We start from the raw sequence: 12,572 nt of genomic DNA, 5'->3' as shown, positions 1-12,572 counted from the left end.
GAAAACGACTTCCTTTTTAAACCATGACAGAGAACCAGTGTGATCATTCCAAATATGAGTCATAATCAGTGAGCACTAGGGGTCTTAATTTGGAGCCGCCTTGAACAACATTTGATGGGTTAAAGGAACATGTGAAACATCAGTTCAAACCCGGCCTTCCGTCATGACAAATGAACAAGGCTGTGCCATTATGCCATCACTCTTATCATAAGAGAAATCAGGGAGGTCATCAAAGTGTCGTGTGACCTAATAGCTTTTTAATTGTTACACAATACTACAGGTGTATAGACTGTTCAGAGTGTATGTGTGTGCGCGTGCGCGTGCGCGTATGAATGTGTATGTGCATGTGTGCGCGTGTGCGTTTGTATATATTGAGAGTTAGGCATATAAAGGGAGCTCACTCTTGTCTTTCATCGGACGTTGCATTCAGTTTGAAGAAGACCAGTAATTGCATGGAAATCACTCTCATCCTAAATACTCGGCCAATGCTAATTTTGGAACTTAACGGTTGTTGTGGAGAGGTGAAGACTTCACACATGAAGTCTCTATCTTAATCAGGACGAAACTGTCACTGAAAATCACTATTCACAAATCCTGATGCAAGTAAGGGAGGCAACTGTTTTGGGATAGATTACTTGTATCTACAATCTACAGACAATGTAACATTCAAGTCTTTTTAATCCAACATATTCCATCTTAAATAATGCATAACCATTTGCTTATGCAGAGAAACCACGAGGATACAAAAGCATTCTAAATGCGTTAGCGTTACATCAGTAATTTTGATGTACATGATTCAGAAGTGTTCAGTGTACAGCTTACAGTAACACACCGGGACGGTCGAGCTGGTATTCCTTCCAGTAGTTAAGGTATTTGTGACAATATCCAGCCAACATATTGTGGGACGTAGGTATACACTCCTGGAGACTGAGCTCGGCCACAACCATTTCCTCTGGATACCACACCGTATAAAACCCATTTGTCCCCCTCAGGACACATCAGTGGACCTCCAGAATCACCCTGGAACAATCATTGAATGTGTCAGAAACAGTTCAGTCGACACCACTAATTAGTTTCTATTCCGCCATATGTCTGGAAAATTGCCGAGTGCGGCGTAAAACTAGTTTCTGTTGACACTCTCTTTAGTTCACATACAAGTCATTCTTATGTTAACTTAACAATAACCAATCATATATCATTGCATGACTGCGTGTGTGCTGTCATTGTGCAAAGACCCGTGAAAAAGGCAATAGGACAAAAACATTACTTCATATTTGAGACCTTTTAAATTATAAAAAAAAATAGCCAAACGGTTGACCTTCGACAAAGTCCGAAGATCTAGTGAGGAATTCCGCTCGGACAATATTTTTATTCACAGATGATGGGTATCAAATGTGACTGCTTAAAACATGCTGTCCAAGATATGTCCACGCACCGTACAATCATCAATTCCTCCAGTGCCTAAATACCCGGCACACAGGTGTCTCTCCGAGACAAGAATGTAAGGATTGGTTGCATAGGATCTTTGACAAGTGTTCAGGGGGACCAAGGGCACAGCTGCTTTTTGAAGAACATCAGGAAAACTGTTATCGGTTTCTGAAAAGAGCAAGTGAGAACTGAGTCACTTGGCGACACCCTGTGGCATCTCTTTGTCATGCATGTCAGCATTTCATAGAAAGATTCTGGCGGAGACGTTCATTTGGTGAAGTCGTCATGCGAATCGTATTGGAGATCGCCCAATTTTATTAGCTGTTAATAAAAGAACACATTTCCATGAAAGTTATTCTTAGTTTTAGTCGGGAATATACCGGCTTAAATTTCAGAAGTGGAGTGGTATATGAGTCTATAGTTAAGTTTTGTTTATTTCGAAAGAATGTCCGTCACTGACCACAAAGCAAGACTGCGATACAGCAAACAGTTCGTGAAAATGTGAGAGACTGTTTCAGCTGAAATATAATCACTGAAAGATACAGATTAATAATATCGTCAAGACCTATTTATGCCTTGGAACTGGTCATGACATAATTCTTGCAAAGTGATCTCAATCGATTGAGCCTTGACTATTTAAAGAAATACTTACCTTTCTGAATTCCCCATCCGACGATGATACATCTACGGTTACTGTCATAAGAGGTGCCAGCTTTGGGTAGACATATACTTCTTAGATTGGTCTTCGCACTCAGAGGCAGGGCTTCATTTAGAATCACAACAGCGATGTCATTGTCCCCTGGCGAATGGAAGCAATAGTAACGACTTGAATGAATGTTGATTTACCTTATCAGCCATATTCTAGATCTCTAAATAAAACTAGGTGTTTTTTGTGTAGGATTTTGCTGGTGCATTGGGTACAGATGCATATCACTCGTCCAACAAAGTCACTAAATCTGACGAGATAAGGCTGTATAAAAAAATGTTTCTCGGGCAAATTTTTGTCAAAGGTGACGAGGGCGGTAGGATTTTGTAAAGAATTTTTGAGTGAAAAAAAGTGACGCGGGAGGAACATACTTTTTCCCGTTTCCCTCAGAAATACAGCTTGGGAAGTTTAGCACATGTTGATGAGTTGTAGATTCAGTCACACTCATTCTTATAGTGGACAAATGGATGATCGGGTGGCTGCCAAGTCAAAATTATCTTTTAAAATGGCAATGAAAAATGTCACGCACACATAAAAGGGACGCGCCGATGCCCGAGAGACATGTCACTGTTTTTATTTAGCCTAAACGACAACACTAAACAACCAGTATGCACACCTTCTCAGCTTCCTGACTAGAATGCAATCTATTTGGGGTGCTAAAAGGTCAACAGTCTCATTTTCATCTCATTCTATTCTTCTCACTGAGTGAACAAAGTTTCTTGTATTAACTCACACTGCATGTGTTGAACACGGTTCAGTGTTGACAGAAGCCCTACCTTTCAGGCGCCAGGTTATTGTGATGGTTACCCATCCAAGTTAAGTCTGCGATCACAGTTGTTCAACCGCAGCCGTTTTATGACCTATCTGATGCTGTTCCCTCTTTAGCGACTGTCTAGACCATGTGTTGAAATTGCAATTATTTGTTTTCTAACGCCGCTCTCAGCAATATTCCAACTATATGGAGCCAATATGTAATTAATCGAGTCTGGTCCAGATGATCTAGTGATCAACAGCATGATGTGCTTGCAAAATAGCCTAATATCTCTATAGATCGTTGAATAACGGTTGTTAAGTAATTGTAGCCACACGATTTAGCTCGCTGGCCATATAGTCAACCAGTTGTCTGACCTAGAGATGAATTGCTAGCCCGATTTGTTCTGGATATACTCAGCGGTGTGTTGTTAGTATTGTACTTTCGAGAAGGTATACACCATTATGAAGGTGCGAGTGGCATGCCATCATTAGGAATTACCGTACCATTCCTACTGTTATAAGCCGGATGGATGATGATCCGCCTGGCCCGGACGTAGACGAGGTTAGATCTTTTTGTTGATCCATATCCAACTGTCAAGGAGCTTGGGCTTCTGACAACAGAACTGTAGCAACAAGCGTTCTATTTACCGTGAAAATGGTTACAGCTGTATAGGTTATAGCTATGTAAAACAGTATTCACATTTACATTCACAGTTCTATTAATAAATCCATATACTCATACTGACAAATGAACAATACCTATCAGTGCCTTTAATCATAATAAGACATCGTGGCTAAAACAGATTCCCAATCTATCCATATCATAAACACGCATTAAATTAAATTTATAAACATTAAAAGGTGATAAACGATTTGAAATAGTCATGAAATTCTGCCCACGAGTGATGCCAAAAACCTAAAACTTATATACATGTAGCTGTACCATGGCAGACATATATAGTACAGACATCGAATATCGTGACCTTCGGTATAGTTCTAAGAGGAGGAAAGTTGACTCGCCCGTGTACATACTTTATTGGGCAGATTCATGAAAGTTCATGGGTGACGCCATCAGTCTGTTTACTGCTCGTATGGGGTGACCTTCCTCTAAACAAGTTAGTTCTCTTGAATTGGATAGGCGAAATAATTCATATGTAAATAGATAAGAAAGAACATTTCTTGAACATTCTAAAAGCGTGAAATATCGACACAAGGGAGCCTTGGAATCAATGTAGGTTTGGAACGTTTCATTTGCAGTTTATGCTCCTTGTAAATCCAATATCTCCTACTTTTTAATGGTATATTTAAATCAGTAAGTTTTGTTTGCTATTTTGCCCTATCCTAAGTAGAGGCATCACCTGACACAATGGGCGGCCGTGAGGATTACATCTTTCCTTATAATGGAGGCTCCACACATGCTGATAGCAGCATCATCATCGACGATGTTCACTGTCCATGGGAACTCTCTCTCCTCCGCGTCTACACCGTTCAAAACGCGAGGCATGACGTATCGTGACGCATTACCCGTTACGCTGCTCGCCCCGCATGCCGGTTCTAAATAAAACCAGACAAATGATCTAAAACAATTTTAACATATTGTAACTGACTACTCTTTTAAAGTTTATGTGTTGTTGATGGGCAATGCTTTTATGGTAAAGGTTTTTGTCTTTTTGTATATGTAATGTTCATTTTTTTAAAATTTAGTGCATGGAACGTTGTACCTTTGATACAATAATCATGAACTTAACTTTTTATGACGTATTAATAATCATATATCTTGGCTGTTCCAGAAGAATGAATTTGATTACGGTGATTTACGTTGTCTACACACATCAAATTGAGTACACAAACTTTGAATCAACATATTAATGGCATTTATACGAATTCTGTGTACGTCCTAGTGGTTTGAGTATGGTTTTCCATCGCCTTTAGCAATATTCCAGCAATATCACCGGGCATGTTGGCATGTCGAGTGTATGAGTTTGGTTTTAAGCGGCTTTTAGGAATATTTCAGAAATATCACGGCGTGGGACACTTGAAATGGGCTTCACATATTGTAACCATGTGGGGAAATGAACCCGTGTCTTTGGCATGACGACCAAACTCTTTAACCACTAGGCTACCTCATTCCCCGGCAATACAATATTAATAGCCGCGAACATTTGATTAGTGGCATTAAATGTTACCCATTGTGTCTTCTGTAACTATTGAAATAGATCCAAGAATCTCCCCACCCGAAAAAAAGATTAAAAAAAAAAAAAAAAAAAAAAAATAACAACCCCCCAAAAAAACAAACAAACAAAAATAAAGAAGACTCAATAAATTATATGATGCTGACCCATAGTCTAAAATAAACCATGAAACTAAGAGGCACTGCTGTTGAAAATATACATATCTTTGTATTCGCCTAACACCTCCAGTAGTTGAAATGCACGAATACATTACCAGCGGTTCTCTGAATGTTGAAATCGGAGCAGTTGTAGTATCCAAACAACACAGGGCAGAGCAGCGAGGAGCCGATACATTTAAGAAAAGAATTGCAGAAAGATGCTCTGTCTTGGGCAGCTGAAATATGAGATACTTGATAAAATTAAATGAAACATCATTAAAACACTTTTCACAATGTCATTTCTTGAATCAAATGTGCTTCACACAAAGGATGTGTTTACATGACCACGGGAATAGCACATTGTCATTTTGGCTCTTTGAAATTAGAGAAAAATAAAATTCCATTGTTGCAAGGGCAAATGACATGCATTGTAAACACTCAAGGCTTATTCACGAACAGTCAAATGCACACACAGGGCTAGGCATACAAACACACACACACACACACACACACACACACACACACACACACACACACACACACACACACACACATTTGGCTTACCTCCAAACCAGCATAAGACGCTCACAATAGTAACACGCAAAACCACGCCTCTTCCTATGCTCGAAGTCATTACCATCTTGCTCCCGTAATTCACAATATCAGATCATATTCATCCCATCTGCTGTGGATATGACCGGTGCCACAGAACAAAGACCCGTTTCTGCTTAAATTTCAGCTCAGTATACCAAGCCTTAACACAATCGTATGTTTACCAACTCATTGATACCCACTCAAATCCGGGTTCTTATCAAAAGCAATTAACGGGAGAGCGTCAGCCGAGATCTGTCTAGCTGCACGCTTTGAAGTATGTACCCAGGTAACAAACGAGCAATTGAACCTTCAAACTAATGATTGTTTGAAACAAACTACAAAGATTTATGCTAAGGCAGTGGTTTGCGCATAGCTTATTTGTAGTTCATAACAGTATTCGGTTGTTAGGTAACCAGGGCAAATCCCACGGAAATAACCTATGCATGACATATGTAGGTTTGCCTACGTCATGTTTAGTGAGGATTAGCGTGAATATAACATGAGGAGCCTTCCGAATACCTACCACGGGTCTAAATCCAGCGACACTGATTATCCACAGTTATAAAACATGTTCGTACTTTCCCGGAGTCGTGTCTGTTCCAGAGTCGAGTGTTTACAAACCAGATCGCACAGCTTAACACTATTGAAACACATACGTGCTCATTATATAGTCAAAATAGTACAATAGACTCAGACAAAATTTCCAGTGGGCACGTGTTTCCTTTCCAGGGATCATGTTTGCATTTGTCAGTAGGCATTCTAATTTGCATACATTTAATTTAAAAAGAGTTTGTCATTTCGATTTCCTTATATACCGTCAAATGTTGAATGCTTCACTGGGGATCTTCAAATATTCTTTACAATGTGGTTTAATGTCCAAATGCTCTGCAAAGGAATTCTTCGAATTAAATTTTATAAAGGATGGGTAGGAGAATGATGACAATTTTATGGATATATCTTTTTTATTATGTGAAAGGCAAATCAGTTGCTTCACTCTAATTATGATCATTCGTCATCACCTCAAAATCTAAAATGCCCATCAAAAAAGACAAAGGATGGGCAGACCAGAGTATCCTGGCCACAGGTGTCTGAGCTCATGGTCATGGGGCAGTTAGTCAGACTAGTGGACATACAGTTAAACCTCACTCACAGGTTAAATATATACATTTCACAACCTGTTTTAAACAGATATAAACTACTAAAACCAGTATTATACTGTGAAAAAGATAAATGCATTGTTTCAAAAAGCTTGTTTTGGAATATTTACAGGTCTGTCAATATTTACATCCGTAAAGCAATAATTTAAAAAGCAATCATGTCTTGTTATTATTTTTTTTTTAAAAAATGAGACGTGCGTAAGCCGTAATTGCTGTTGAGGGTAGACACTTCCATTAAAACTTTAAACTGCTCAATTTTGACTGACTGCGGAAACCGTCCCAATAGATATCTGTGTGTTCACTTGCTTCCTTTGATCTTAATTGTATTTTGATTAAAAACACCACCGATTAGCTTTTAAGTCCTACCCTGTGGATGTTGACCCAGGTACAACATACAAAAGCCATGGAGTGAGAATCAGACAGGATCATCTCGTGAACATGTTGAGTGGCCAACTATCTTCAATAATGCGATTCCTTCTTGTCATCGGTCTATTGTGCTGCTCATGCAATTGTCATCCTGCACAAAGAATTGAAGGTTGGTGAATGTAATAATGTATTAATTACCTTTCAGTATGTGACTGCATGTCATAGAGATACAACATGTACTATTTATACATTTTTCAACATAAACTGCCTTTTGTTGCTGCTTCAAAACAATAATTACATTAAAAGATAATCTTCTCTGTTTTCGTGCAATATGAATTTAGTATTGTGACCAATGAACAGTGCATACATTCAACTGGCTTGGTAGCAATGTGTTTGATTATTTACATGAAATGTTTTTGCAGGAATATATAATGATTAAACTATTTCTATGTTGAAGGAATCTTGTTTGCGTCAGCAGATCTAATTTATTTGTTATTTTATGAAGAATTGTGCAGAATCCTGACCAATATCATTCATGATTCACATTCCCGACAACTGTATGACATTCTCGACTGTGATAAAATATGTAAGTACATTCACACCATCCTAACAGTACTTTTATCCAAACTGGATAGGGCTTTCGTAAAGTCAATATTCTAAAAGTGACAGTGTTTTCTTAAAGGAAATATTAAGAAGAATTTATATCAATTCAGTCACATATACCTTTGCATTAGTTTTAATTAATATATGTGTTTTTGTGATGTCTTTGTGCGAACATAAGTGTTTACAAGTCAGATATAACAGTATTTTTGCATCTTAGTACCATTTCTTCGTCCAAATATACCATCAATAGATCAGAAGAATCCTTCTCTGTTTCATTTCTAGCATGCATTAAAACAAATTGAATTTAATCATATATATATATATATATATATATATATATATATATATATATATATATATATATATATATATATATATATATATATATATATATATATATATATATATATATATATATATATATATATATATATATATATATATATATATATTCCAGTATCGCCATGTGGTAGAGTGCAGAGCACAAAATGTCCTCAGCCCTGGATAGTTCGAGTTCGAGATAAGAAAAGGAATGCCGATATGTGTGTTGGAACGTTGATAGACGAAAGGCATGTCATTACTGCTGCCCATTGCTTCAATCAGAGGTACCGATCTTACACAACATTTGAACTGATAAGTTTGTTGGTGGTGTAATTCCATAAATATTCATCTTAACTTACAACCCATCAAATGACAGCTCATGGTTAGAGGAGGGTCACCTAATACTATACTGTATACTATTGAATTAGTTGCTCCGTTTTTGCACACACGTGCAGTCTACAAGCATATTTCGATCTGTACGATAAGATAAAGGTCATCAGTTGTACTTTTAGTCTTCGGGATTATGTAAAAACGTGGCGAATTCACCTTCATTTCATGTTCCATATACGTTGCAGGGGTATTTGATATTCAGACGGAAAATCTAAAGTTAACAAATTTCCATGCATTTAACAGGCCTCCCAAATTCACAACTCCTTTATGAAGTACTTTTGAAAGTAAAATTAAACTGCATACACATAATATTAAATAATAATATATTATTTCCTTCAAATCTGATTGGGAAAATACCGCAGCGTTACTGAGGAATTCATGATATCATTTGCGTGACGTTTCACTTTTCACTCTTCACTGTAAAGAAAAGACGGTTTGAATGTTACTTGGAAAATGTTTGTACAAGATGCAGTTAGTATGCATCGCATTCCTTGTTGTCGTTGTAAGGTACTTCGACCCTGAGGATGTCCATGTCGGAATGGGTTCACAAGAGAATGGACAGCTTACCTACATAGACCTGAAGTCCTTCACGCGTCACCCAAAGTACAAAAGCACTGGACTGCCAAGTACGTTTCAAGTTTTCAGGAAACTTTCGTTGTAAATTGTCGATAATCATACGTAATCTCCCGGTTTTCACAATTCCTTTATCTGATGGGCATACGTTCATGAATCATTATCAAATAGCGTAAATACCGGGTGTTACTCAACGCAAACCTGCTAAATGTTTTATCCTTTTTCAATTTTTTTCCATCCTTAGCACATATACATAACAGCTGCATGTTTCTATTGGCCAAATCCCTTGTCAGAGAGTGGCCACAGTGCGGAGAGTTTCCGGACTTTTGTGACTTTTTTCAACGGTAACCTGCTAACTATTTTAATCCCTTCAAAACGCCTTCAGGATATTTTGAAGATGACTATTGTGGACGGACGACATTTCATAGAATGAAATATTTATACAGTGAAGTAACAGCACTAAAGGTACCTAACCGCCAATAGTAATAAATAGTGAATACTGGTTCCGAAAATGAATCGTTAATACCTACAAATATACAAATATAGAGCGCCAACATTTTACAGTACTGTGGTCAAAATCTGAACATATCCTAAGACTATTTTCCATGCACAGTTCCATCTGACAAAGGCTTAATTTTTTTTTTTTGCTTTACACAATGATTCCATGTGTTTTGTTTAAATCAAGTATGAAAGTCCAGTCTCATTCATATCCTACATTCTTAAATACATATGAGTGAAAACATCAGTTGCCATAAGAATTTTAGGGGAAGTGGAACATTGAAATTGTGTTAAAATGCTCCTGCCTTTAGTACAACACATTATCCTATGATCATAAATGATCTATATCTATAAATGAGTTGTACTGAGCACAATAGAGAGACAAAACAATACCAGGTGTTCGCAAGTGTCATACACTTTAAAGACAACTGCACAGATCATGTGATTCTGTTAAAACAAGTAGACGTTCCTAACAAGGATGATATATGAAAACATGCCAGTGATATCATTAGAGGCGGTAATGTTGTGCCCGTACTGTACTTTCAGAAGACGACATTGCAGTTCTCACCTTGCAGCGGAAGATTCGGCTTAAGCCATGTGTTCAACCAATATGTATACCTGGGATATCAACCTATCCAGAAAAGGGAGAACTAGTAACAGTCGTAGGATTTGGACGTAAGAAAGTTGCATTGTACCTTATATCATTGCCAGCATGAAAACGTTTGTACAGTTCATCTCCATTATTTTCCTTTCCTGAAATGTAAAAACAATTAAAGAAGGTACATGTATATTCTCTAATCATGGCTAAGAAAGAAACAAGCAAAACATTTTTTTCTGTTCCTGTTTATGGGATACATCTATACTACTTGTGCATTCAGCCTGTGTACACCATTTTGATCGCATACTTAAATGATGTTTTAATATAATATGACTTTTATGTTATTCTGTAAGGGTTTTGGAACAAAAGAAGAGCAAGACTGCAATCAGCTGTGGTGCCAGTGATTAGTCATGAGAATTGTGAGTTTATCTACCCGGAGATGATGTCATTGCAGCATTCGATCTGTGCAGGGTTGAGGTCCAACGCCTTTTCATCAGTCTGTCAGGTAAGTAATACTATTGTACCAGTGTGCCAAGTAAGTAATGCTATTGTACCAGTCTGTCAGGTAAGTAATACTATTGTACCAGTCTGCCATGTAAGTAATTCTATTGTACCAGTCTATCAGGTAAGTAATACTATTGTACCAGTCTGTCAGGTAAGTAATTCTATTGTACCAGTCTATCATGTAAGTAATACTATTGTACCAGTCTATCATGTAAGTAATGCTATTGTACCAGTCTGTCAGGTAAGTAATACTATTGTACCAGTCTGTCAGGCAAGTAATACCATTGTACCAGTCTGTCAGGTAAGTAATACTAATGTACCAGTCTGTCAGGTAAGTAATACTATTGTACCAGTCTGTCAGGTACGTAATACTATTGCACCAGTCTGTCAGGTAAGTAATACTTTAGTCTCAGTTTGGTATGTTAGCAATATTTGCTCCGACCACGGTTCATGGTTTGTTAGCAGTATGTCTATGCTCGCGGGTTCCTCAAAGTGGATAAAACAATAGGACCCGCATGGTTTCATGAGTTCCTCCCACATTCGCAGTCTGATACTGCAGGATTAGGTCCTGTTCAACGCAGATCATACTTTAATGGGGCGGTGGGGTGACCTAGTGTTGAAATGGTTCGCTCGACACGTCGAAGGCTCATTCGTTAATCATTCGATTCATTCGTTAATATCATATGCACATAGATATTCAGTCATTAGATAAATTGTCAGATTAATTTTAAATTATAGCGTACCATTAAACACCATTTTACCATTGCAGGACAACTCAGGAGTCCCGATGATCATTCAGCGAGAAAATAAGTGGTTTCTGTACGCGATCAGCATATCACCCAGAGGCTGTATAGACACTAAGTCTGTATACACTGAAGTTGCACATTATGCATCCTGGATCAACAGTGTCAAATAATATGATCACCTGTCTGAAAAATGTATCACCAATCAATCTTGAAACAGATGCATGATCAGACTGACACAGTTGCCAGGTGGGAAGATTGACTGGGGTACATCTGTCAAAAGGTAACGCAGGTGTCCTAAGGCGAGCTCAGCGAGGACGGAAACCTCTCGTAGAGCATAAGGGCAAAAAGCTCGCTTGATTTTGATTTTCAGTACGATTACAGAGAAAGCGTGGCCCCTTACATTCCATGATGTTTTAGTTTCTAGTTATTTAATGTACTAACTCGAGGGTAAAACTCGGACCTATGAAATGAAAATACGTTTCAGTCATGTCAACTTGTGTTTTATATATTTTGATGTTTTATAGGTCGTTGCCCTTTAAGATCATGAGAAAAGTCATTTATTCATATGAAACATTAACAGGCATATTTACAGTCAAAGAGCATGTCTAATATTGCGGCATTAGATTATCGAAAAAACCCCAAACAAAACAATGTTATTTCAACTTTGTTCCTTGTAACAGTTTTGATTTTGTAATACAGTGGTGTTTATAGTGATATTGTGGAAATTAAATTTGAATTTGATGTTGTTTACTGACAGCTGTTCTGATAAAACTTACTAGACCTATACAACATTTGGGGACAACTCTTGTCCCCATCAGAAAATAATCTCAATATTGATTAACAAAGCATTTTCAATCCTCCCTTCTTAAGTGTTTTATCCCTGCAATTTATTCCATACCAACACACCTAACACTTTGATATTTACTGTCATCCTTTAGTCTGGTTTTAATTGAAAACGTATTTACAGATACACCTTCCAACTTAGACCAGGCATTATGGCCGATAT

The 12,572-nt window shown here is 37.6% G+C and overlaps 2 protein-coding genes across 2 annotated transcripts; one reads left to right on the top strand and one right to left on the bottom strand.

Annotated features, from left to right (window-relative positions):
• Positions 1-864: 864 nt before the first annotated feature.
• On the bottom strand, positions 865-5,856 carry LOC137257416 (trypsin Blo t 3-like). The gene is made up of 7 exons (XM_067794750.1): positions 5,781-5,856; positions 5,333-5,452; positions 4,246-4,441; positions 3,392-3,510; positions 2,081-2,227; positions 1,436-1,596; positions 865-1,020 (listed from the first exon to the last, which is right to left on the bottom strand). The coding sequence occupies exons 1-7, from the start codon at positions 5,854-5,856 to the stop codon at positions 865-867; spliced, it is 975 nt and encodes a 324-aa protein (XP_067650851.1).
• Positions 5,857-7,432: 1,576 nt separating this feature from the next.
• On the top strand, positions 7,433-11,736 carry LOC137257952 (trypsin-like). Its single transcript, XM_067795466.1, has 7 exons — positions 7,433-7,502; positions 7,839-7,919; positions 8,394-8,541; positions 9,155-9,273; positions 10,265-10,393; positions 10,670-10,821; positions 11,590-11,736. The coding sequence occupies exons 1-7, from the start codon at positions 7,433-7,435 to the stop codon at positions 11,734-11,736; spliced, it is 846 nt and encodes a 281-aa protein (XP_067651567.1).
• Positions 11,737-12,572: the final 836 nt, after the last annotated feature.

The sequence above is a fragment of the Haliotis asinina genome, chromosome 12 (genome assembly GCF_037392515.1).
Source record: "Haliotis asinina isolate JCU_RB_2024 chromosome 12, JCU_Hal_asi_v2, whole genome shotgun sequence".
Lineage (NCBI taxonomy): Eukaryota > Metazoa > Mollusca > Gastropoda > Lepetellida > Haliotidae > Haliotis > Haliotis asinina.
This window is presented reverse-complemented; position numbering and strand designations above follow the sequence as displayed.